At 38.6% G+C, this 25,903-nt stretch overlaps 1 protein-coding gene across 1 annotated transcript in view; it reads right to left on the reverse strand.

Annotated features, from left to right (window-relative positions):
- The window catches only part of ADGRB3 (adhesion G protein-coupled receptor B3), a 491,554-nt gene that overhangs the window by 245,509 nt on the left and 220,142 nt on the right, over nt 1-25,903 (reverse strand). Inside the window, exons 7-9 of the mRNA XM_074154077.1 lie at nt 25,584-25,685; nt 24,921-25,027; nt 5,849-6,043 (exon numbers count right to left, since the gene is read on the reverse strand). Coding sequence (XP_074010178.1) covers nt 5,849-6,043; nt 24,921-25,027; nt 25,584-25,685 — 404 coding nt within the window. The remainder of the gene's footprint in view (nt 1-5,848; nt 6,044-24,920; nt 25,028-25,583; nt 25,686-25,903) is intronic.

Consider the following 25,903-nt stretch of genomic DNA (forward strand, 5'->3'; position numbering starts at 1 on the left):
CAACTGCTGGAGAGGGTACAGCAAAGGGCTACAAAGATGATGAGGGGCCTGGAACATCTCTCTGATGAGGAGAGGCTGAGGGACTTGGGTCTTTTTAGTCTGGAGAAGAGAAGACTGAGGGGGGATCTGATCAAAGCCTATAAATACTTAAAGGAAGGGTGTCAAGAGGATGGGGACAGTCTTTTTTCAGTGGTGCCCAGTGACAGGACAAGAGGAATTGGGCACAAACTTGAATGTAAGAAATTCCACCTAAACATGAGGAAGAACTTCTTCACTTTGAGGGTGGCAGAGCCCTGGAAGAGTCTGCCCAGAGAGGTGGTGGAGTCTCCTTCTCTGGAGACATTCAAAACCCGCCTGGACACGTTCCTGTGCAACCTGCTCTGGGTGAACCTGCTTTGGCAGGGGGTTGGACTGAATGATCTCCAGAGGTCCCTGCCAACCCCATATCATTCTGTGATTCTGTGTAATGAAAGTACAAAGCATTCGACTGCTCAGTGACTGAAATGAGAGCAGAAATAACTTCCACCCTTAATGTACCATGGATACTGTGGCTGTGCTTGAAAAGACATTAATTTCAAAATCTGAGATATCACATAAACTTTTGATGTCTCAAAAACATATAAGTAAAACATTGTAGGATACAAAATTGAATAAAACTTGTGAAAATTATTTTACATGAAAACTATTTTTACATAAAAACATTTTTGCCATTTTAATCTAGTCCTAACACTAACTACTTGACAAGCAAGAGGATACATCTTTGCCTCATCATTAGGAAGCTAATTATGTTAGCCATAAAATTTACATAAATAAAAGTTGCTTTGACTTGGCAAATTTATTATAGAGGTGGCTGACACTTCAGTGAACTTGGGAAAAATAATCCTGTATATTAATGAGGGCACAATTCTTTGCTCACTGAAGTCAGTAGCAAAATACCTGTAAGCTTCGGTAACACAGAACTTCATGAAAAGAAAGGAAATAGCTCAGTGAGCTCCTGTGAAAATGACAAGTATGCATTGGGACGGGATGATGAGGACTAAAGACAGGACATAAAAGAAAAGTCTTCTCATGGTTTCTTCCAATTTGCAATGATACAGAAGAGAAATTTCCAGTCAAGCTGAAGATAAGAAGAGGAAAATGTAGCTATGTATTGCCTATATACCAAGAATACCTTTCATATTTTTCAGGTTTCAGGTATTTAGCAGCAAAATAAAGCATACTGAAAAGGGAGAGTTTGGCAAATCATAATTGTGTAAATGCAATTTCAGCTAGGAAAAATATACAGCTTTATTGGTCCCCCAGGTAAAATAATCTATACTGGCCAAAGCAGTTTTATGGCACTATAACCACATCTACTGTAGGACATTATGATGTTGGCAGAGTTCTACTAGGTAGAGTGAGCCATAGGGGGACTTTGGCTGAGCAACACACTTTTTAAAGCATAGTAGATCTGCACTTTTCCAGTGTAACACCATGGAGATGTGGTCGACAGATTTTAGTCAAGTTTAACTTGCTAGAGTGTCAGCAGCAGCCCAGCTGCAGCAGCATGGAGCTCAGTGTGGGATCAATTACCACACTAACAGGCTGGTTTAAATCTAGTTTTCCACTACATTGCAGCCAGTGATTCCCAATAAGAAAAAGTCTAAGCCTTAATTGCAAAAAGTATCCATGTCCGTGTGATGAGATCTATCCCAGAGGAGATTAGATGGTTACCTGAAAAACACTCTGGAGGTATAAAGGTTTCTTGGAGATGATAAATTACATATTTTTTTAAATAATGTTATGTGTTCATTAAATTTTATGTTTATTTTAGTTACATGAAAGCATTAAGCATTGAAATAACCAATAATTAATAGAAATATATGTGAAAAAGCTTATAAATAATCCTAGACTCAACCACAAATAAAAGATGAGAAATAACTGATTTAATATATACTTTGTACTTGCCAATAATTCATAAATTATGTATATGAACATAGTGACAAGAATATTTTTTCAGTGGTGCCCAGGGACAGGACAAGAGGAAATGGGCACAAACTGGAATATAAGAAGTTTCACCTAAACATGAGGAGGAACTTCTTGTCTTTGAGGGTGGCAGAGCCCTGAAAGAGTCTGCCCAGAGAGGTGGTGGAGTCTCCTTCTCTGGAGACATTCAAAACCCGCCTGGACACGTTCCTGTGCGACCTGCTCTGGGTGGACCTGCGCTGGCAGGGGGTTGGACTAGATGATCTCCAGAGGTCCCTTCCAACCCCATAGCATTCTGTGATTCTGTGATTCTGTAACATCTTGCTTGTTGAGATCTATTTTTTTCTCTATTTCTATCCCTGGTTGGTGTCATATTTATGGTGGCACTGGAGGCTGAGATGTACGAAGATTTTTCAGTCAGCAATACTGCTGCTTTGTGAATTAAAGACAGAGGCAATTAAATGGCTTGGCTGCTCCAGCGCTGAATAGATTTGTGGTGCACTCCAAAAATGTGCCAGGAGAATAGGGGTTAAAACGTCTTTCACCTACTTTCACTATTCTCTTGCTCATTGCATTAATGCTGCAGGAAACAACATTGGTAAAATGACTGACGGGTATGAAGGCTAAATTTCAGAAGCATTATGGGTGCGATCTCACAGTGTTACTGCAGTAAACACTGCACCTCCTTGTAGAATCAAGCTCCTTCCTGGCAGGGCTTTCATGTTACTGAACTGGCCACTATACAAAATGTTGTGACAGCCAGAGTCAAATTTTGAAGTCCTTTATTTTTTTCCCAGGCTTTTCTGAGGATAATGCCAGTTACAGTCAGGAATAGACAACCATGTTTTCCTAATTTGATTTCCTTCCTTTCACTCTTTTTATTCCGTAATACAATGGCTGCAGTTCTCTGTTTCAGTCCAAGTTCTTTGACCCTCTCTGCAGGAATAAAGCTGTCATAAATCTTTTTATACAGTCAGAAAAGAATTCCTCCCTAGGAGGAATGAATGGATAGCCTTAAGTCACCTCCACTTTGGGACTTCAGCACAGGGAGTGTGGCGGGGGGAGGGAGAAGGTGGGGAAAAGAAGCATTTGGCTATCCTGTTAATCCCTGACTGAGAGCAGTGGTCCCTGTGGTTAATACAAATGGGATTATACTGCTTGAACTTCTTTGGGGAGAGACCTCGTTTCCTGTTGGTCGCTGGATCAGGGGATTGTACAACTAACTTTGCCATCCTGTCCTGAAAGGCAGCTCCTTTCCTGCCATCCTGTCCTTGGAAGGTATTTAAAGCACTCCTAGACCAGTTTTGGAAAGCATCCCAAAATGTTGCTTACATTATGCTTATTTAAAATTTCAGTTATATACCAGGTAGCATCCTTCTTACACAAGTCATAGCACAGTGTTCATGTCATAGCCTCAGTGCATTTTAAAGTCATTCCCATACTAAGAGAAAGACCTTGCTTGTAGAATAATTGCATGACTCGTCTTCCACTATTTCTGCTACTCTATGGCTGTTTTCAGTCACCAATGCAGGATACCTTCCATAGTGTCTAACTGCCTCATATATGGTTATTTTTCTTTCTGACACTATATACGTAATGTATACACAAATGTATACACAAATAATGTATACACAAATTAACTGCCACATACATGTTTATTTTTCTTCCTAACACTATATATGTAATGTATACACAAATATTGTTGCCAAGAAAAGGTTAAAATATGAAAAAAAAGAAAAACAGTCATATAATAAATCAATTGGCACTAGACATGCATACTTTAGAAGCTTTGTTTTGCCCTTGGTACCTGTCTGCCTAAACACATGTCATTTTATCAGGTAGCGGCATCTTAATTTTGAGTAATTAGCCTGAAATTTTCAAATCTGATCTCACTTTTCTGTTCATTCTTTTTGTTATGGAGTCCCTGAATCACATCTTTTGCACTATTAATGAGTATTAATACTGGATATAAGCCAGAGATTGCAGACAGCAGAGGAACTATCCAGATAGACTGAATGTATAAGAAACAAATATGCTCTGACATATACGCTTTTCCTTTCTCAGTTTTATTGGAGGTGGAAATGTTGATTTTGTATGGACCTTTAAAAATAATATTACCCATAAGTCATAATCTACTTTTCTGACATCATGTGAAATGATAAACTATGACTTTCAGGGATTTTAAACCTCACTCATGCTTTCCTGAGAATTACTTTAGAACAAAAAAACCCTAACACCTAAGAAATTCTACTCTTTATCAAGTGCAAAAACCATAATGGAATTAGAAGAGCACACAGAGCTTCCTCAGAAAGAAGAATATTGGCATTTTTGTGCCAATAAAGGCCTCTAAATCCTGAAATACAGCTATTTCTATGGTTTGAGAAATCCTACCTTATTACCTTCAGAATATTGTTTACTAATTTTTGCCTTTTCTTAGTTCTTCACTTCAAAATGATTAATCAAAAATTATTAAAATAGTGCTAATAATTTTTGCTAAATTCTGCCAGAATACTATTACGAGTTTTCGGAACAGCTCTACATTGTTGAAAGGAACAGAACTTTTGGTACTGTCATTAGTGCAAAAAGAATCTAATTCTCTCTAATGTATGTAAACTGCAAATGACCTGACCTACTAAGCCTATGAACAAAATCACTTGTGCTGAGCGGTTTCTCAAGGCTGGTTCTATCACAGATTTCTGTAGAGCCTCTGAACCATGAAGAAATCACATTGGGCTGTCAGACTGCTGATGTGTTGAAATTTTTCAGTAATAACACCCTGATTAATAGTAAAACTTACTGAAAGTAGGAAAAGATATTGACTCTTATACAATTAAAAAAAAAAAAAAAAGATAGTCCAACCAAAATGCTTTTTGAAAAGTGCTGTTCAAAAAATATTACTTTCAGCTGGCTACAGGTCAAAAGAAGAAACGATTTATATGGAAGTTCATTTTTCTTTGTGCGCAGAAACCCAAGGAAACTGAAAATATAACAGCAAGCTCTTGAAAACTTAACTCTGGAAAAATTTTCTTTTCCAAGACACTTCCATTATCTGCATGCAGATACTCCAAAATGTATTTATAATCTATGCTTATCTTTACACAAACAAATATGAACGTGACCTGCATTAATAACTTCATTATTAATTTATGAATGATCAGGAAACACTCTTTTTCATAAATAATATATACATATGCCTTAGTACTCTTTTTCAGTACGCCTACAGTCTGAGAAGTGTCAAAAATTCTCAGATATAGATGAAACCAATATCCTGATCTGGAAGTCCTGTGAAATATTTATTTTAATGAACATTACACAATAAGTTGTGCAGCCCATTATGTAGAAATAATTATAGTGGTTTTATCCCTGGTAGTTTTTTAATTGGCCTCTTGCACAAGAAGAGTTAATCTAACATGTGAAATAGAAAATTCATATCAAATGTACTATCCATCAGCCCTGTGCAATTTTAATGAGCTTTATGTATTTGGACTGAAGAAGCAATGCCAGAATTACATAACTAAACACTGTGGAGAGATTTTTGAACTGAAACGAACTAGAACAAGCAACACTAGTGAATCGCCTCGTGCACAAAAAATGCCAAAACATCCCCATCAATTAAACCAAACCTTGAAAGTGAAAGATACCAAAAATTTTACAAAGAAAGGATTTTACATTATTCACTTGCTGTGTTGTTTTGGATAGCTGTCTCATTAAATGTAGCTGAGTCTTTTCCTATTTTACACTTGTATCTTAGTTTTATGTGAACAATGTTTTATGTCTATCATTCAAAAGATTTAGTTTCCTCAGAGGGGTAAAATAGGAGACATGCAGTATACTGACATAAACTCCATCAGTTAAAACAATACCTTTATAATGTTTCACTTACCTGCACCCCATCAGATGCAGGTATATAACTTGCTCTTTTAAATGTGTCTGTAACATTTCTGAGAATTTCCACAGAAATAAGAAGGTCCCCTGCATAAAAGTTTTTCCTCTGAGTTAAATCCAATAGTGTCTTGGTTACTTGGGACATGCCATCACCAGCCAACATCCTCTGTCCTTTGGCAAGGTGCTCTTTAATCTGTACCAGAAGAACAAAATGAGTATCAGAACCTACTTTACCGAGAAAAAAGTACGATAAATTCTAAACATAACCAAAATTATTAAACATTAAAGCTATTATAATATTAAATATTAAAGACATTATTAAAAATTTATCCTGTTAAAGAGAAGACAAAATAGTAGACTATGATGACAGAATTATGTTTACCAGAGAATCATGGATTTTATACTGAAGGATTCTTAAGCTGTCATGTTTCACCCATTTGCTTCACTTTGGACACCAATAAATTTCTCAACATCCATGTTCTCAAAGGAGCTAACTCCATGGGCTGGACTGCATCTACTGCTATGATGGAGAAGGGAACTGGTCTCCCACAGAGGCCCAGCCATACAACCACTGTTGCCACTCATTAAAAAACCAAGAGCTCTGAAAGGATTAAATGCCAAGGCAGTCCTTGTTATAATTTAGTTTACTATAGGGAAATACACCCTTCATCTCTGCCAGCCCATCTTGGCTAGTCAATACGAGAGCGGGGGTTTAGGTGTAAACTGATTATGGTGCTCTCTTCTGTAGTATTAACAACACAAAGGGGTTAACTTTGAACAATCCTGCTTGTTTTTTTCAAGACACGCAAAATAAATTATTAATTTCTCCTAAGTATCAGTCAAGAGAGCATACTCTAAAGTATGGTAGCTCTCCCAGTATATCTGTACTGGGCCAGTGATAAATGTAATCCAAACCATATATTCTGGTAGAAGAATCATCCTGACAAGAAGCTGAACTTGTGGATTTGATTAATTCTCAAAGCTGACTCAGCACCCCAGGAAGATGCATAATGTATCACAAAGGTGTCACAAGGCCAGCCAATGCTATATAGAGTGCATGGTTTAAACAACCTTTTTTTTTTTAAGAATTTCATAGAATCATAGTATCACAGAATGGTTAGAGTTGGAAGGGACCTTAAAGATCATCGAGTTCCAACCCCCCTGCCATGGGCAGGGACACCTCCACTAGAGCAGGTTGCTCAAAGCCCCATCCAGCCTGGCCTTAAACACTTCCAGGGATGGGGCATCCACAACTTCCCTGGGCAACCTGTTCCAGTGCCTCACCACCCTCAGAGTGAAGAATTTCTTCCTAATATCTAATCTAAATCTCCCCTCTTCCAATTTAAAACCATTACCACTTGTCCTGTCACTACACTTCCTGACAAAGAGTCCCTCTCCAGCTCTCCTGTCGGCTCCCTTCAGATATTGGAAGGCTGCTATGAGGTCTCCCCGGAGCCTTCTCTTCTCCAGGCTGAACAACCCTAACTCTCTCAGCCTGTCTTCATAGGGGAGGTGCTCCATCCCTCTGATTATCTTCGTGACCCTCTGCTGGACCCATTCCAACAGGTCCATGTCCTTCCTGTGTTGAGGACTCCAGAGCTGGACACGGTATTCCAGATGGGGTCTCACGAGCGCAGAGTAGAGGGGCAGAATCACCTCACACGACCTGCTGGCCACACTTCTCTTGATGTAGCCCAGGATGTGGTTGGCTTTCTGGGCTGCCAGTGCACATTGCCAGCTCATGTTGAGCTTCTCATCCACCAACACCCCCAAGTCCTTCTGCTCAAGGTTGCTCTCAATCCATTCTCCGCCCAACCTGTATTTGTGCCTGGGATTGCCACATCCCAGGTGCAGGATCCTGCTCTTGGCCTGGTTGAACTTCATGTGATTTGCATGGGCCCACCTCTCAAGCCTGTCCAGGTCCCTCTGGATGGCATCCCTTCCCTCCAGCGTGTCGACCGCGCCACCGAGCTTGGTGTTGTCAGCAAACTTGCTGAGGGTGCACTCTATCCCACTGTCCATGTCTCCGACAAAGATGCTGAACAGCACTGGTCCCAGTACCGACCCCTGAGGAATTCCACTCATCACTGGCCGTCAATTGGACATTGAACCATTGATCACAACCCTTTGAGTGCAGCCATCCAGCCAGTTCCTTATCCACTGAGTGGTCCATCCATCGAACCCATGACTTTCCAATTTTGAGACCAAAATTGATACATTTGAATTTATGTATATAAACGCAAGTTCTTCCAAACTGAAGCTAAATTAAAGAAAAGATAAATGACCTGAGATAGAGCTCACTCTAAGCAGGAGGGCTGAAGAGAAAATTTGGTGCAATTAGCAACCAAAATGCTGACACCATCTCTGTAAAGGTACCTTCAATTGCTTTTTAACTTGGCCTTATTACTGACATACAGAGGGAAGGATGACTAATATAACATAATGTGGTGGTGAAGTGAAAGGAAGGGTGTAAATAGACCTTTTGTCACTTCCAGATCTCCCCAGCCACTTTGTGTGGATATGTGTAGCTTCATTAAAAAAAAAAAAAACACAACAAGAAAAAACAGATAAAAGGATAGGATATGTAGTAAAAATAGTACAGGGATTAAAAGGTTCAAGATAACTTTTGTGAAAGCGATTTAAAAAACGCAATCATCCTCTGACATACGTGATCTAAATACTTTTTTCATGCTGCTGGATCATACCTTGGGTACATTCTCAACTGGTCTTGAGATAAACTAGATATATGTAATGCAGCTGGGGCTGGGTAAAGTGTCTGTCCAAGTTATGTCTATGGCCTTAGGTCGTTGTAGCAGCCGGGGATTGGGATGGACCACAACAGGCTTGCCGAGTCCCTAGAAATTCTTGAGACTTGGGAGAACACCCGCCTGCTGCAGCACGGACAGGGAATGGATCTACTCTACACCATGAGCACAGGGGTACAAGCACAATTTCAAGAAAAATTTCAGTGAGGAGAACTGAGGCAGTTAATTCATTTTTTTTAAAAAAGTATTTCAGCAGAAATACGTCCCTCAGTCTTCGGAATGCTGTAATAAGTAATTAGTCAACTCCTTGCAGAAATCCTTTTGTGCACTTTCTATTAATTTTAGAACGAGGTTTTGAAAGTAATCTCGTAGGAAAATAATAGTGGAGAAAAAGGTGTGAAAAATGGAAAAAAACCTCATTTGAGTAAATTAAGAGATCTGATATTGTATACATAACGTTATGAACTATTTTCTTGGGAACAAGCAAAAGCAAACAAGAACTTGATTTGTGATTCTTCCTGTGAAATGTTGCCATTTGCTTCATCTGCTCACACGCTGTTTCTGGGTAGCAAATTAAAAGAGCATCAGCTAGCACTGTAACACAGAGTAGTAGAACTCGTCCAGCTATTCATTGACCCCAGAGTGTATTTCCAGATTTTGAGGATTAATAATGTTCAGTGAGTCTTGAATCAAGCCCAAAAGACATAAAACTTAAAAGATAGTCCACAAAGCTGAACCCCCAAATCTAACACGTGCCTCGGGATGTACTGTGGGAAAGGCATCACACAACTTGAAGGCAGAGCTTAAGAGATAACAAAGTGGTTCTTTTCATTCCAGTAACAGCAGCAAAATGATCACTTCTCATAAAGACTACTGCACTCTTATGTTTGTCTAAAACACCGGTAGGAAAGCTGTTGAACTATTCCACATATTATTTTATGTTGGATTATTTTGCTTTCTTTTGCTCCATCTGTATGTTCACCCCTCATTTGTTTTTCCATGCTCCTGCTAGACTTTAAAATCACATTTTAAAGACAGCAGGGGCCAATTTGTTGTTGGTTTTGGACCGTGCATAGCACACATCATTCTGGGTCTCAGCTGTTTTGGAACGCAAATAACAAATTAAAATGATGCCAGACAAAACCTGTTTTTTAAGCTTTTGAGCAAGTAAAGCTCTCTTTTCAGTGAAAGATTTTACAGCTCTCTAGCAGCAGAAGTGGGAGCTGTAGTATACCTTATAGTGCTTTCAGCAAGACATTTTGATTGCTTTTGGACACACTGATAAAAAAGGTCTAGTAAGCGCCCACAATACCACAGGACTAAATTACTGCAGAAGTAATAATTACTATTTAATAAATTCTATTACTTCAGAAGTAGCCAGAGTCGGGGTGCAGGTGGTTTAAAGCACCTCAGAATTATTGGTTCTTAAAATTACAGCTCAATTTGGAACTGTTCTTAAAAAAAACAGCAAATCCAGAGAGCTCAGCTTCCCAGCACAAGTACCTCTCCTCCCTTGGGTCACACCACTTGTAGGCAGCTTGGTGAGCACCTTTTCTTCACCCTCTCAAGCTCCAACCCAGAAGTTCCTTTCCTTCATCTTCAGCTACCCCTCCAGGCCCACGCCACCTCGCGTTAGACTAGCAGCACACCCTTAGAAGTGGCACAACAAACCTGAAGGTTGCAATGCGTGTTAGGTAAGGAAAGTGAGTGAAAATTAGAGCTAATTAGTAGAAAGTTTTGACAGCAGTCTGGCAAGCAACATGCAGGGCAAGGTAAGAATTAGCAGCCTCTTTATTATCAGTTTATTACATAATGTATTACATATGTATTCTATTATTACATATTACATATGTATGTATATTATGTATTACAGTATGTATTACATAATATATTTTCTTGAAAGGCAGCCTACAGCTCCTATACACAATGTTAAAATCACAGGCCATTCACTCAGTTGATATAAAATGGTGCAACAACTATTAAAGCCAACGAAGGTGCCCAGATTAGTGAGAGCTGAAGGTAGTGGACTACTTGCACAGCTACCACAAGAATCTTTCAGTGTGAAAATAAGGAATTTTTTCATCAGGAGTTAGTATAATGTCTTTTTCACCGTACTGCTATGCTATGGTCACTGTGATATTATGCACTGTCCAAGAATGCTATTTATGGTCATCACTGTAGGTCCTTGTAGTTCTCTGTGAAGGTCATTTTTTAGTGGTCTTACAGGCAGGCTCATTAAAAATAAAGTTTATGAGCCGAGAGACAGTGAAATGAAGCAGCTGTTAAAGTAATACTTCAGTTGTCAGCCCAACCTCCAGCTGCCTGCACTATATGGCTGCATATTTGAAAAATTACTGAAATGTTTAACTGGACTTTGACTCAGGGTCCAACTTCCTTTGTCCCTCGATTTATCAGAAAGTATGATATAATAAAAATGCGTCTTTACAAAGTCAGAGCTCCTAGGCCTTTGGCATTGGACTACAAATTTATTACTGCATAATAGTTACTGCAAATTTAACAGCTGGGCATGGTTTAAAAGGACAGAAAACAATGAACCCTCAAGAAACCTATAAAAGACTGAAAAGAGTCATTAATTTGAAGAGTAACTACACTACGATCCTTTTTTCATTATTTTTTAGGATGATGTCGGACTCATGTCATTAATACATTTTATGGACGCGGGGACTACAAGAGCCCAAATTAGGAAGCCTTTGATAGAAGTGAGGAAAGATAGTTTGAAATAAAAATGTATCCTGAAATTGCTCACAATCTGCAAACCACTTTGCTTAGCATCTCCACAACTCAACACCAATATTTTGTAAAATATTTTTCATAATGCTCTTAAGATGGAGAACAGGAAGGAATATTCATATCACCTACAATAGCCACTTGAATCACACAAATGTGCTAGAAACCTGAAAGATCTTGAGAGTGTTGGTTCTTCTACAAAACAATCCAGAGCACCTGGAATCCTATCTTGAATGCTCTGAATCACATTACCTGAAATTTGTGACTTCTAATCTTACCCCCTCAATAATTATTAATTAATGATTTTGAATTAATCATACTTTTATAGCTACCAACATTGAGATTCAGAAAGGTTGAAACCAAAATTATGAAATCTGTGTGCTTAAAGTTAGGCACATAATTTAAAAAAGCAGAAAATATATTCTTGGCAGCTGAAATATTCCCATAGGTATAATCCTGCACTGAACTGGACTCATGCAGCATGCTGGTGTTTAATCTATAATGTGATGTCATTGTCAGAAAACTCTTCCTTTCAGATGTGACAAAAACTTCAATACAGGCTATTTTTTTCTGATTACTGGCAGACAGCCCTTTAACTACTTCAGTACAGAATCTAGAAGTTTCATTTACTTTCCCTTAATATAATTATTTACAATTTATTTGTTTATTTTCAGATTGTTTCAATGTTCAAGAACATTTTTTCATCCATCTTTTAAAAGAAACAGAGTAGGGTCTAAAGATACAGCTAGGCGTCTTCAGGTATATGTCTGAATATCTATAATCTAATGTCATATAAGGGGGTTTTTCCTTTTCTATGCACTCAACATTTTATGGAGGAGATTGCTACAGCAATACAAAAAAATTTTCCACTTTGTCATTGGTGAAAATAGTTAGTAGTCTCAATCTAGATTGCAGCAATAAATAAATAAATACATTTCTAATAAATAAACAGTTTCTGCAGAGAGGAAGGAAATCATATATTCTCTTTGTTTATGATAGAAGAGGGAAAAATTAATTGGTAGACATTGTTTCAAGGAAGATTAAGGATATATATTAAGGAAAACTTTTCAACTACAAACGAAATGATGTACCTGAAGATACTATGCAATTTTCCATATTGGAAGCCTTAATAACAGTCAAGAAAAATGAAATGCTGGAATAACACAAGTATAGCTGATTCTGATGGGACAGAAGTTTGGGCTGGATAATCTCATTAATTTCCTTTCAGTTCTATAATTCTGTAACAAGTCCCTACAAATATTGTGAAGCCAAAGAAATGCCTCCTATAATTTACCCCACCCAGAAACATCAAAGTTTAAGGAGCGCCCTGAAACTGAATTTTTACCTTCCTGCTTTTATCCACTGTCGTGGTGTGCAATCTGCCGCACCAAGTTCCTGCAGATACTGTGCCTCAGTCTGCTTCTGTCCACTCAGCTGAAATCACTGCAACCCTCTGCTTTAAAGAACTTATTCTAAATTTACGTTGATGAAAAGAAGAATGAGGCCAAGTGCCGGGTCCTGCCCTTGGGTCACACCAACCCCCTGCAGCGCTACAGGCTGGGGGCAGAGTGGCTGGAGCTGCCTGGCAGAAAAGGACCTGGGGGTGTTGGTGGACAGCCGGCTTAACATGAGCCAGCAGTGTGCCCAGGTGGCCAAGAAGGCCAACAGCATCCTGGCCTGTATCAAGAACAGCATGGTGAGTAGGACTCGGGAGGTGATTATCCTGAGTACTCGGCACTGGTGAGGCCCCACCTCAAGGGCTGTGTCCAGTTTTGGGCCCCTTACTACAAAAAGACATTGAGGTGCTGGAGCATGTCCAGAGAAGGGCAACGGAGCTGGTGAGGGGTCTGGAGCACAAGTCTTACGAGGAGAGGCTGAGGGAGCTGGGGGTGTTCAGCCTGGAGAAAAGGAGGCTGAGGGGAGACCTTCTCGCTCTCTACAACTACCTGAAAGGAGGCTGTAGAGAGGCGGGGGTCGGTCTCTTCTCCCAAGTCACAGGCAATGGGATAAGAGGAAATAGCCTCAAGTTGTGCCAGGGGAGGTTCAGATTGGAGATTAGGAAAAATGTTTACACTGAAAGGGTTATTAAGCCTTGGAATGGGCTGCCCAGGGAAGTGGTTGAGGCACCATCCCTGGAGGTTTTCAAAAGGCGGGTTGACATAGTGCTTAGAGACATGATTTAGTGATGTGGGTTTTTTTTTTGTATGGTTTTCTTTTGTGTTTTTGTTTTGTTTTTTTTTTTAATCAGAATTAGGTTGACGATTGAACTAGATGGTCTTAAAGGTCCCTTCCAACCTAGACGATTCTATGAGGATTATTTCACTACATACAAACATCCATCCCACTATCATACACTTCTAAATTTTCTTAGGCAAAATACTCCTCAAACAGGTGATTTGTTTTTAGAGGCAAGGAGCCAGCTTAATCCCACAGTCCTGTGCTGTTGTGGACGTTAATCTCAGGCAATCTGAATCTCTGTACAAACGCAGAGAGATTGTACGTGCTCTTCTATGTGTGATGAGGTGTATTGGAGAATCTTTGAAAAAAATCATCTAGCATCTGTGGAAGTCTGTTTTTAGAAGAAGAATGTGAACAGTTCAGAGGCATGTTTGGTTCTTCCTGTACCCTCTTTCTCTCTTTCACAAGAAGACTCCTATTATTTTGCTCAGGAGATTTTTTCTTTTTTTTTGCTACTTTACCCATTCCATAATTCTATTTTTTTAATCATCATCAATATTGTCACATATTCTAGTCCTTGAGATATAACCACCAAATAGGTGACAGAGAAAGCAATTATGAAGTTTCAGTATTTTGATTTCTGCATGGATTCAACAAAATATCTTAATAGATATTTTCAATAGATACAACTGCTCTTCTGTAGAGCAACATATGGCTCTAGGGATGAGAAATGAATATTCATTAAACAGATCACTTCTTTTGGGGTTGTTTTTTTTTTTTCTCCTTATACTTATCACTGTCTTTGTTGACCAGGATTTCTATTATTCTTTTATAAAGTACTGCTATTAAATGCTCCAATTATCTGTGATTAAATCCTGCTCACGTTGCATGCTGTGTGAGAGATCTTGTTGTTGTTATTGTTGTTTCCTTTTTTAACCAGAGGGCACGTCTTCAGGATTAGCGTTATGTATGTGTATTGCAACGTGACAAGAGCAAGAGTTGAGCGAAAAAAAGAGAATGAGGACTCTGAGAGGGTTATTTTCATTCTATGACAGACATAACATGGCTTGAGGTAAAGTTCCCTGGCTCTCCATACTGACTGAATGGCTGAGCCTGGGGGTCACAAGGGGACATAATATAAATCAGTTGTCTTTCTTTTTTTATAGTACATTGCCATCCTGCTAAGTATGTGTCCCTAAAACATAAAGCTCTGATTAAGGGCTTCAATCTATATATTTCTTTGATCCAACCAATTTCTGTACTTCTTTGATTTTATGTTTCTATACAGTCATTCCAATGACACTGCTGTTTGCAGGACAAACCAGAATGGTTTCTTCAAGGAAATTAACATTACTGGGGAGCCCGAATTTCTGCATGGGAGTACTGCATTAAGAAATAGGCAAGAGAAAAATCCTTTGTGCCTCACATACTTAGGAAGTCTGAGCTTAAAAATGGTGGAGGAATACAAGAAATGAAGTAGTGGACAAAAAAAAAGCAGGGGAAGGACTGTAAAGGTAAGATGCTGTGAGCACTGCTTTGCAGCTAGCTGCCTAGCCAGATCCTGCAGTCATTCTGCAGCTGGGTGAGAGGGAAGGTTCCCGAAGTTCTCGTAGATTTTAAGTAAAAATGACATTAATTCTTTCTTTATTGAGTTCCTAAATGGCCTTCACCTCTTGTTTTCTCTCTGCCCATACCCTAGTGGAGTTCACCTGTTGGCTGCAGTGTTGGTTGATTTGGAATATCAGTGTGATTGGGGAAAACTCAGCTGCTGATGGCTGCCACAGACACAGCAGCAGCAGAAACCACAGGAGCACATTTCATTTAACATACGGATTACTCTTTGGTAAAGCAAACATGGAAAGACGATTATGGATGCTAAGATGATAGTGGGATTTTTCTTTGAATTTAACAAGTGGGATGGGTTGGCTATTAAAAAGCAGATATTCAAAAGCAGAACGAAAGACAAGCAACTTATGCGGTTGAATTAAGTTGTCATGTGCTTATGCAGAATAGTGGGCAAATGTTTTCTGCCACTGTACAGCATCTCTAAGATTGGAGTGCATGTGTATGTTGGCAAGAGCAACTATAATTTCATGAGTGGAGAAGGTGCCACAGTAGCTTTAAACACATTTCATTCTCCTGACCCTAAGCTGCTCATTTCTGGTGCCTACTGTAATACAGACAGTTACAAAAGAAGCAGCCATACATTTGGGGTGGAGCAGTTGTTTTCTAGCCTACATATTTCATATGAGTGGCTGAAGTATTGCATTATTTCCTCTCTTTGATGAAGTGCATATTTATTTACAGAGAGTGAAGCAGATCACAGAATCACAGAATGATATAGGGTTGGAAGGGACCTCTGGAGATCACCTAGTCTAATCCCCATGCCAAAGCAGGTCCACCCAGAGCAGGTTGCACAGGAACGTGTCCAGGCGGGTTTTGAATGTCTCCAGAGAAGGAGACTCCACCACCTCTCTGGGCAGACTCTTCCAGGGCTCTGACACCCTCAAAGTAAAGAAGTTCCTCCTCATGTTTAGGTGGAACTTCTTATGTTCAAGTTTGTGCCCAATTCCTCTTGTCCTGTCACTGGGCACCACTGAAAAAAGACTGTCCCCATCCTCTTGACACCCTTCCTTTAAGTATTCATAGGCTTTGATCAGATCCCCCCTCAGTCTTCTCTTCTCCAGACTAAAAAGACCCAAGTCCCTCAGCCTCTCCTCATCAGAGAGATGTTCCAGTCCCCTCATCATCTTTGTAGCCCTCTGCTGTACCCTCTCCAGCAGTTCCCTGTCCTTCTGGAACTGGGGAGCCCAGAACTGGACACAGTGCTCCAGATGGGGCCTCACCAGGGCAGAGCAGAGGGGCAGGATGACCTCCCTTGATCTGCTGGTCACACTCTTCCTGATGCCCCCCAGGATGCCATTGGCCTTCTTGGCCACAAGGGCACATTGCTGGCTCATGGGCATCCTGTTGTTCACCAGGACTCCTAGGTCTTTCTCCTCAGAGCTGCTCTCCAGCAGGTCAGCCCCCAACCTGTCCTGGTGCAGGTGGTTATTCCTCCCCAGGTGCAGCACCCTGCACTTGCCCTTGTTGAAGTTCATCAGGTTCCTCTCTGCCCAGCTCTTCAGCCTGTCCAGATCTGTTAGGAGACTTAGAGTGCCCTACTAACTTTATAACATGGTGTTGAAAGCACTCAAAAAACCAACATTTCAGTCTGTGCAATGGATTTTGCAGGGCAGAGAAGGCAGAGTTTTCTAATAAGCAAATGAGTGCCACCACCATCAAGCAAACAGCAATACTGAAGTAATGAGCTTTTTTTCTGAAGTAATAATCATCTCCCATGCAGGATAGGAACTGTTAGTGATGCAGGTGGAAACTTTGCCTGACAATCTCTTGATCAGTTGCTTTCTGATGAGTAATAACAGTTTGCCATCCTCCTGTCAAGATTTGGAGGTGACAAAACAGAGCTGATTCCTGCAGATTCTGGGCCTACGAGGGAGGAAAGGCAAGGCAAGGCAAGCAGATCATTTACTGATATAACCCCCATTGGCTGTCAAAGGCTGCAAAACTGAAGATGAAGAGCTGGTGTATACCAACATAAAGATAGAATGAGGAAAAAGAAAAATGTTGTTATTGAGGCCTGTACATTCAAATCTACAAAACTAAGCCAGGCTGCTTTGCTCTGCAGCTATATAAAAAGAAATGAAGCACTAAACTAGCAAAAAAGGAGCAGTAAAATTTTTAGGAGGAAGCCTTTCATTCCCCAGAGTACAGCAGCCATTTCACTGAGGAGGACATGAACAGGCTGATATGCTGCCCTTGTAATATAATGTGGAAAAACAAAATCATCTCTAATGAGCTGCAGCTGAACAAATCATTATTCACCTCAGAGTTCTTTTTATCAAATTATATTTTAGCCAAGCACTTGCAAAATTGTGAATAACGCTGCTGTGGAAAAAGGGGAAACAAAATTATGGTATGAACTAGAAGCAGCAGAAATGCATTTTCATGGCTATATTATCAGTTTAATACGAAAAGATTCACCTGCTCTTTCCCATGCTCTTTCATAAGTGCTAATATCTTGACACCAGTGTGATATTTCATATGCAGATTTTTCCTTCCTAACACTGAAGAGTTAAGAGTTTTTTCATTTTTCCAACTTCCTCTTTCTAATAGAAAAGCAGCCCAGTTTGCACGAATGCGTGTTTGATTTGGGTGTTATATCACTCAAATTGGCATAAATTAGTTCCTTACTTTTATTGAAGCAACTAAATGAAGAATTTAATCATCCAGGTGCTACGTAGGTTTAGAAAATAAGCTGCATTAGTAGAGATTTTCTGATAATATTGGAGATGACCTTCAGAAACAAAGTCTCTTGATGACAGGTTTTAGTCTTGCTCATTATTTATGAGCATAGTACAAATCTCTTCTAAACTAGAGTGTCCAAAAGCCATTTAGAGGAAGTCTCACTTTAGGCAAAAGGGCTAAAGTGACCTCACTAGTGTGTGGTGAGTTAGTGATATATTACCTATTTTTTTTTTCAGATCCCTCACAAAATTGTCTTTTTTTCTGATTCAATAAATCCTGTCACTCAGAATGCATGCATAATAGAGTAGAAAATAGAAATAGCCCTATATATTCAAGTGTTTTCTACATGTACACGAAATCAGGTTCTAATATTCCATGGTAAGATCTTATTCATTAATGATTTTCGTTACAAAGGGTCATAGGTTTCAGATATTCATTTCATAAAGATCTCATAAGATACAAAACTCGTTGCTCTTCCATACCAAGCTATTTTAATGTCATTTTCACTTTCTCCATTGGCTCTGATTCAAGTCTTTTGCTTCTTGGGTTGGTTTTTTTTTTGGTGGTTTTTTTTTTTTTTTTTTTTTTTTTTTTTTTGTATATTTTGGGGAGTTGGGTGAGGGGTTGGATGAGTAGTTTCTTTGTTCTGGTTTGGGTTTTTTGTTTGGTTTTGTTTGTTTTCTTTTTTTTTTTCTAATTTAGGTGGCTGTCATCCATGGAATGGATTGAGAATAGATGAAGAAGTCTTTAGCTATGCCTCTCAGAAGCAGTTGTTCATACAAAGGATGATGTAGGATATTCCTAATGCTGGGTCTTGCTTCTTAATCTTCTTGTTTGCAGAATTTCAAATTTGATAGCCTTCAGGGGAGAATGAAAATGAAAATAACTCTTATTTGAAGCATTTCAGTGACTATTCTTTTCTCAGACAACATCTGAGGTAGGCTTGTGGGCTTTTAATCGCTGATTCTATTCTTGGTCCTGCAGTCACTCGCATCCAGTACAAATAGTTGAATTTCTTATTCTCAGGAAAGATTGTACCTTGTTTATCCAAATGAGTGAAGTAAAAGAAAAAAAATTTTTAAAAAATCAAAGCATCAAAGCAGAGCATGAAATTTCTCTGCAGATCCAAACCACTTGAGTGCGCTGGTTGAAACTTGCAAGAATAGGAGAAGTAAAAATTGGAAAAAAAAAGTCTTTGAGAATGCATTCTCTGTTGCATTACCTTTTACAGTGAAGAGTAGATGTCTTCCTATTAGGGATATTCCAGTTCAAGAGAGGTCATGCAGGAAGTCACAATAATTAATCATGACATTCCCTTTCTAGACTTAATGTCTAGAAAGCAATAAAGACCAAACCAGCAGTTAGATATCACCTTATATACTAAACAATTTTTTCATCAAGAAAAATTAATATCTTACTAACATAGATTTGAAATCCTAGAAATTAAATACATGCAAAGGACTAAATTTGAAGTTTGGTCTGTCTCAAAGTATCAATTACACAGCCCAGTTGGCTTGATTTTGGCAGCCAAAATACACACATGCAGTATGTCTTTTGCTTTAATTTCTTTGTGCCACAAGATTCAGTTTTCAATCTCTCATGGTGATGCTAAACCTGACTTTACAGTATATTCAGACAGTGGAGTTGTGTAATGTCCAATCTACTTACAAAATTCCATGTATGCAGAATAATACTTTAGAATATTTTGGAGATATCTTTCTTTTGTGAAAAAATATCTTGGAAAATACTACTCCAAATTAACCAAGTACTGGCTCAAGTAAACAATTTTAGGTAAAATAATTAGGCAGACCATCTTCTGCTTCCAGATCAAGAGAAGATAGTAAGCAATAAGGAGAATACTTTACAATATTATACAGTGTAAGCTTGGGTGATCAGATCGTCCTCTAATCTGCCTTTCTATAAATAGCAGTACATTAAGATATCAACAGATACTCTTTGAAGAGATTACAATATGATAGTTAGACCAAATGAGTTCAGTTTTCAGAAAATGAAACTACCAGCCAAAGCTATAAAGAGAGAACAGATTTTAACAAGGTCCATAATATTTGCTATGGCACTAATTGATTTGTTAAAATGGTCTGAAAACCCAAACGACGTCTATCCCACAGAGGGGAAAACACCTCCAAATTCTGAGAATATAATCTGGAACTAGAGAAAGAGGGAAATTCCTCCCTATTAACTGAAATCTGGTGACCAGTATGTGACCAAGAACTATCCCGAAGGAAATGAAGAAAGGATATCCCCTGCAATCCTAGATCTTATTCATCCTTATGAGTACTTCATCTCCATCCACAATAAAACAGATACTTGGCAGACTTTCTTTGCTGTAATCTCCTCTTTCTCAAGAACACATTTAACAAATTGTGCATCCTTGGGCAAAATATTCCTTTTCAGCTGCAAAGATATCTGGTAACAGTCCTGAAACACCGTGCTTGACTAAGAGCATTTTCTTAATGCAAAGCTGCAGGTACTGCAAACACACTAGGGCAATACAAGAAATCCAGAACAAAATCTGATATATAATCATCTATGATGTTTCTTTTTCTGTTCATCAAGTTATTGTTTGATCCCTGAGTTCATGAATCCAAAAGGCAAAGCATACCTATTTATCACTTTGCATTTTCCATTTACAGTGCTTTAGTAAGAATAATCCTAATTAGGTTCTCTATTTATTATTATTAGAGCTAACCAAATAATTTCCCAAGGGTTTACTTCATGGATTTTAGCATTTTTGTCCCTTAATTTGTTCAGTGAAAATTTTTTCATGTTAGTCAACCAGCTGTATAAGCTGGTGAAACAGTATTTGTTGAATTCATTTGATGACTGATTTGTACCAAATATTGGATAAATTATTCATGACTAATTGGTTCTATTATTCAAAGAGATCTAATTATCAACCCTAGGTTTAAAAGGGACCTGTATTCCATAGTGCAAAGGTAAAATAAACTTATGAAAGTACAGGCTGTACAACAGTGGCATAGTTGAAGTGCATCATCCTCTTAACTGCTTTTACTCGAGCTCCTACACATGAATTGTGTAGGGCACTGTGCCCTCGAAAGATGCAAGCTGATTGCCAATCTCCACGCCACAAGTCAAACTATTCCCCTTAACTGTTTCATCATGTTCCAGTGTATAGTCTCTTCAGAGGCCCTGTAGTTATTATATTTTTACCATGCCAGAGATTTTCTGTGCTGTGCTGGAGAGGTATGAACATTAAGAAGGAACAGTGGCTAGGCTCTAATTCAGAAGACCAGAGATGAATTTCCTGCTTAATTCCTTTCCCTCAGTTCCACATCAATGAAAAATGGAGATGAAGTGGACCCTGATCTCAAGCATATGTTGGGGAGATATATTAATTAAAGATTGTGAACTACTCTGAAACTGTTGTAATAGAATATTAAGTACAATATTTTGATATATGTATCAAAAAGTGGTCCACATATCTAGACAACTCCATTTAACCACTGGAAAACCCCGCTCTCTTCTGAGGTGCCAGTGCCCTGCCTTTCTACATAGAGGAGATGCTCCGGTTCCTTAATCATCTTAGTGGCCCTTTGCTGGGCTTGTTCTAGTAGCACCATATCCCTCTTATACTAGAGATCCCAGAATTCGACACAGTACTCCAGTATGGCCTCACTGATGGACACATGTAGTCATGAACTTCTCTACTCCCAGTCCAAGCTACCCAAATGCAAGGTATTTTTACTATATAAATGGTAAACACAGGGAAATAAAATAGCCATGGGAATATTGTTTAGCCCTGAGGCCAGTTAGCACAGACAGCTTGTATCCCTCAAGCTAAACTCTCTTTCCCGCCCCTGTCCCAGAAAATGATGGTTTTATTGCCTGCTGTGAATTTTCTCTCTGCCATGCTATCCTCTGAAGGGTGTGAGACATCATTTGGGAGAGTGCTCAATAGCATGGTCTTAAATCATGTCATGGAGTTTGCTAACAGATAAACAGTTAGACAGTATAGAAGACTGGAAGGACAGTGTTTAAACTTGGGAAGCCACCCTGTTTAGTTTATTTACTAGTATAACTATAAGCTTCCAGTCCAGAATTTGTGTAGCCAGGTCAGCAGGGTCTGTGGCCAAGGCAGTATTCTCTGGCTCTTGGCATATGAAATGCTCTTCTCTAGAGAGCATTTGCTTGGAGACAGCACCATGTGAATTTGACTACATGCTTTCTGGGCTGGTTTTGAATCATACGTGGCTTGTTTGGAGGGCAAAGAGACAAGGACCTGTCTGTATTCCTCTAGGTGGGCATGCTTTAATGTAGTAAGTATTGTATGTATATCAACTGCTTTACATCAACTTCAGAAATATCACTTTTGAAGACTATACACCTACTCTTGTTTTCAGGATTTCAGGTAAGAAATGGAAGCTCAGACTCTGATTTTGTGGGAACATTCACACAACTGAGCAACACCCCTCACTACTCCTGGTCTGAGTTGGTAAAATAACATTATTGGCAACTTAAGCACACTGAGGCATCTCATAAATGCTTTCATAAGCACACATATTTATTATAGCAACACCGTCTGTCAGCAGCTTCCTTATAAAGCCCTATTTTCAGAGATTTATAGAGCTGACAGATGTATCGTGGGGGGACAAGCCTAGATTTGCAGGGCGATGACCTTATAGGTCTTTACCTCTATTTTCTATGATTCTTTAATATGCTGTGTTGTTCACTTTGAGATGCAGTCAGATGTAAGACAAGCTCATTTTCTCTGTGAACAGCTCCCAAGTGTAGAAGAAATCCACTTTTCTCTGTTAATTTGTATGCATATAAGCTAGCCTGAAATTTTGTGCAGCAGTAAGATGATGTTTAAATGCATGTGTAATTTTAAAGACGCTTTAGGTATTTTTAAATGTTCTTTGGCAAAAGAAAATTTTACAGTGTGGTCTAATCATATTTAATATTTTAAAAAAGGAAATGTAGAAGAATAGATAAATCTGATCAGGGATAGAAATGCCTTACTTTGTTCAACTCCTTTGTGCCAGACAGACTTGCAGCTCTTCAAAAAATACTAGTACCTCACCAAAACTTAGCCAGGTAAGTCAAGCCAGTGAATAACATGAAAGAGCATTTACCACCATTTGAGTTTCTTATGCATGGCTTCTAGCAATAGCATAAAAAGAAAAGGCTGAATATCACTACAGAATCAGTGCCACGAGGAGCGTTCATCAGAGGAATAAAACTCTAGAGGAATGGTCTTCTGTTCAGGCAAGTCAAGAAGAATAAATCCTTTAAAATATTTCAAAATCATTTAAATATTTCAGAAGACTGTAATATTTAAATGCAAAAATAGCAAGTAAAAGAGAAGTAATTTGCTTTACTTTGAAATATCTCAATGCTTTCACTCACAAAACAAGAATTTTTTGTTCTGCAATATTACATTATTAGTATTCAAAACCAAAATACAGTTTCTAAGCAAATTAAATACAAATGTATAGCTGTCCACACCCATAAAGCACATTTAGACATACTATATGCAGCTGTTGCAAAACCATAAAATATCTAAAATATAAAATGCAAAAACAGTTACAGTCAACTTAAGTTGGTTTCTTCCAACATGAACACTAAAGGGATAGAGCAACATGTAGACAGCTACATAAAATAGGGAAGTTTCTCTGTAGCGGGGAAAATTGCTTTGACAATTTACTCCGTATTATTTTAAGAATAATGCTTTCTTTGGCTTACCCTGAAACTGAATCCCAGGCCTCAATTAAGTTGGAATCTAATGAAACAGAAAAGCAGCTCAAAGGAATTAATCAAAATCTCTTCTAAGTGGGAAGCCAGATTGGAGGAATGTCAGGCAGGCTACCACTTTTCAAGCTACCAAAGATTTTTAAACATGCTACGGAAGTGTTGCACTTGGTTGGGAAGTTATGAAGCACACAGCTGTATTAATGCCCCTCTGCTGAATCATTAATGGAACAGTGGCCTTTGGAAAAGGTGGCAGACTAAGAACAACGTCCCCCTCCTTCTTCACTGACCTTGCTGTCTGCAGAGTTGTTTTGCATATTCTCGCTCCTCTCTCTGGCTGCAGTTGCTGTTGCGCAGTTTTTTCCCCCCTTCTTAAATATGTTACCACCGAGGTGCTACCACTGTTGCTGATGGGCTTGGCCTTGGCCAGCTGCAGGTCCGCCTTGGAGACGGCTGGCATTGGCTCTATTGGATATGGGGGAAGCTTCTGGCACCTTCTCACAGAAGCCACCTCTGTAGCCCCCCCACTACTGAAACCTTGCCACGCAAATCTAATACATGCTGGCAAAAACCATTGTAATGAGAATCTGCAGAGGAGCTCTTCCCATGATAGTATTAACCTGGCTGAATGTTTTGGCTGGGGAAATAGAATGCATCAATATACCTAGCATGTAGCATGGTAGTGTATTGATAATGCAATATGTACAACATATTACATCTATCCGTATAAACATTTAGGCAGTAGATAAATGTATAATGCATATGCTTTGCAAAGAAACATTTTGTTAAGCATACTAAAAAAACCCACCCCATAATATTTCTTCATCTAGAGTTATTGTACTTTTTCCAAGACACTGCAATAGCTTCACCCTATAGTAATTTCCTATTGTTACATTTGAAGCTAAAGTTCTGAATTTGATAGCAAAAAGAAATACTGTTTCTGACTTCCTAGTGTGCAAATAAAGAGTTCAAGTTATTATAAAATTACTCAGCAAGTCACTCCTTCAGTAAACCTCATTTATTCACATCTCATTTTCTAATAAACCAAAATATGTGTGTTACCTGTGACCCCTATAAAAATTTCACACAGTGGACATGAAAGAGGGAATCTGATTCATTTTTCCATTTCTACAGTAAGACAAAGCTGCTTTCACTCAAACACCACCAATATAAAAGATCAGAATAATATATGTGAATATAAATTATGCTTTCTTAGGTCTATTTTCCTCATAGCATTTCTTATCAGAACTCTGACTTGAGAATAAATAAGAACGTTTTTTTTCACAGCAGTGATTAGTAATGAATAAACAGAGCAAGTACTAAAGCTGGCTTTGCACCTACTGAATGCTGCAAGTGTCTGTACTCATTTGATATGCATCTAGCGAAGCTTGGATGTTCCCAGAAGGCTACTCCATGAACACTGAGAGAGCAGCGTCTGCTAGTGGTGCCTGTAAGTCACAAAGACAAAATATTTATGTAAGTGAGAGCAACTGGAAAGAATTAACCTTATTTAAACTACATTCCATGCTATTGCAAAACCACACAGAAAACAATTTCATGCAACGATCATCAGTATATAGAGAGTAGTATAAGATTCTGAAACACATTTCAGTGTTCACTTGGTGGGTTTTTAGCAGTATTTTCTTGATGAAAAAGATTTTTATGTTTTGCTTAATTTTTATCACTTTGCCTGATAGGTCCTGTCAAATTGATTTCTTCTCAGCTTTTTCTTTCTGGCTATAATGCATATATGTTTGTGTATATATATATATTTATTCACCACAGACCCATGCATATGTGTAAGCTATAAGAGACACAGTATATTTTTATATATATATACTATATGTATATATATGCATAAGTAAATATGTGGGGTTTATATAGATATAGGCACATATATGCATATATACATATGTATACGAGTCTAGTAATGATTACGTCTAGAACACAATGCAAAAATTTTTCCCCTTTTTATCACCATATAATGTCAAAGTAATACTGTACCTGTGGCATTGAGAGGGCATCGATTGAATGCCATGTCCCCAGCTGCAGTCCTTTTCCACACCATTGACATCAAATAGTCTTCAGGACATATTTCATAAGGTGCTACCATTTAGAAATGATAATATAAATAGAAATATTAATGTAAAACAGATATTTTCTATCAGAAAAGTGAGTCTTCAATCTTGTCCTAGTTTTTCCTGATATGTGTATGTTAACATCATTTGGTTTAATTTAAAGAGTGAAGTACACAAATGCAAAAATTCAAACCCTGTAATTATTGTGTATCTGTCTTTGTGATGGTATTTATTTCATATAGTCTG

The sequence above is a fragment of the Numenius arquata genome, chromosome 9, assembly GCF_964106895.1.
Source record: "Numenius arquata chromosome 9, bNumArq3.hap1.1, whole genome shotgun sequence".
Classification (NCBI taxonomy): Eukaryota; Metazoa; Chordata; class Aves; order Charadriiformes; family Scolopacidae; genus Numenius; species Numenius arquata.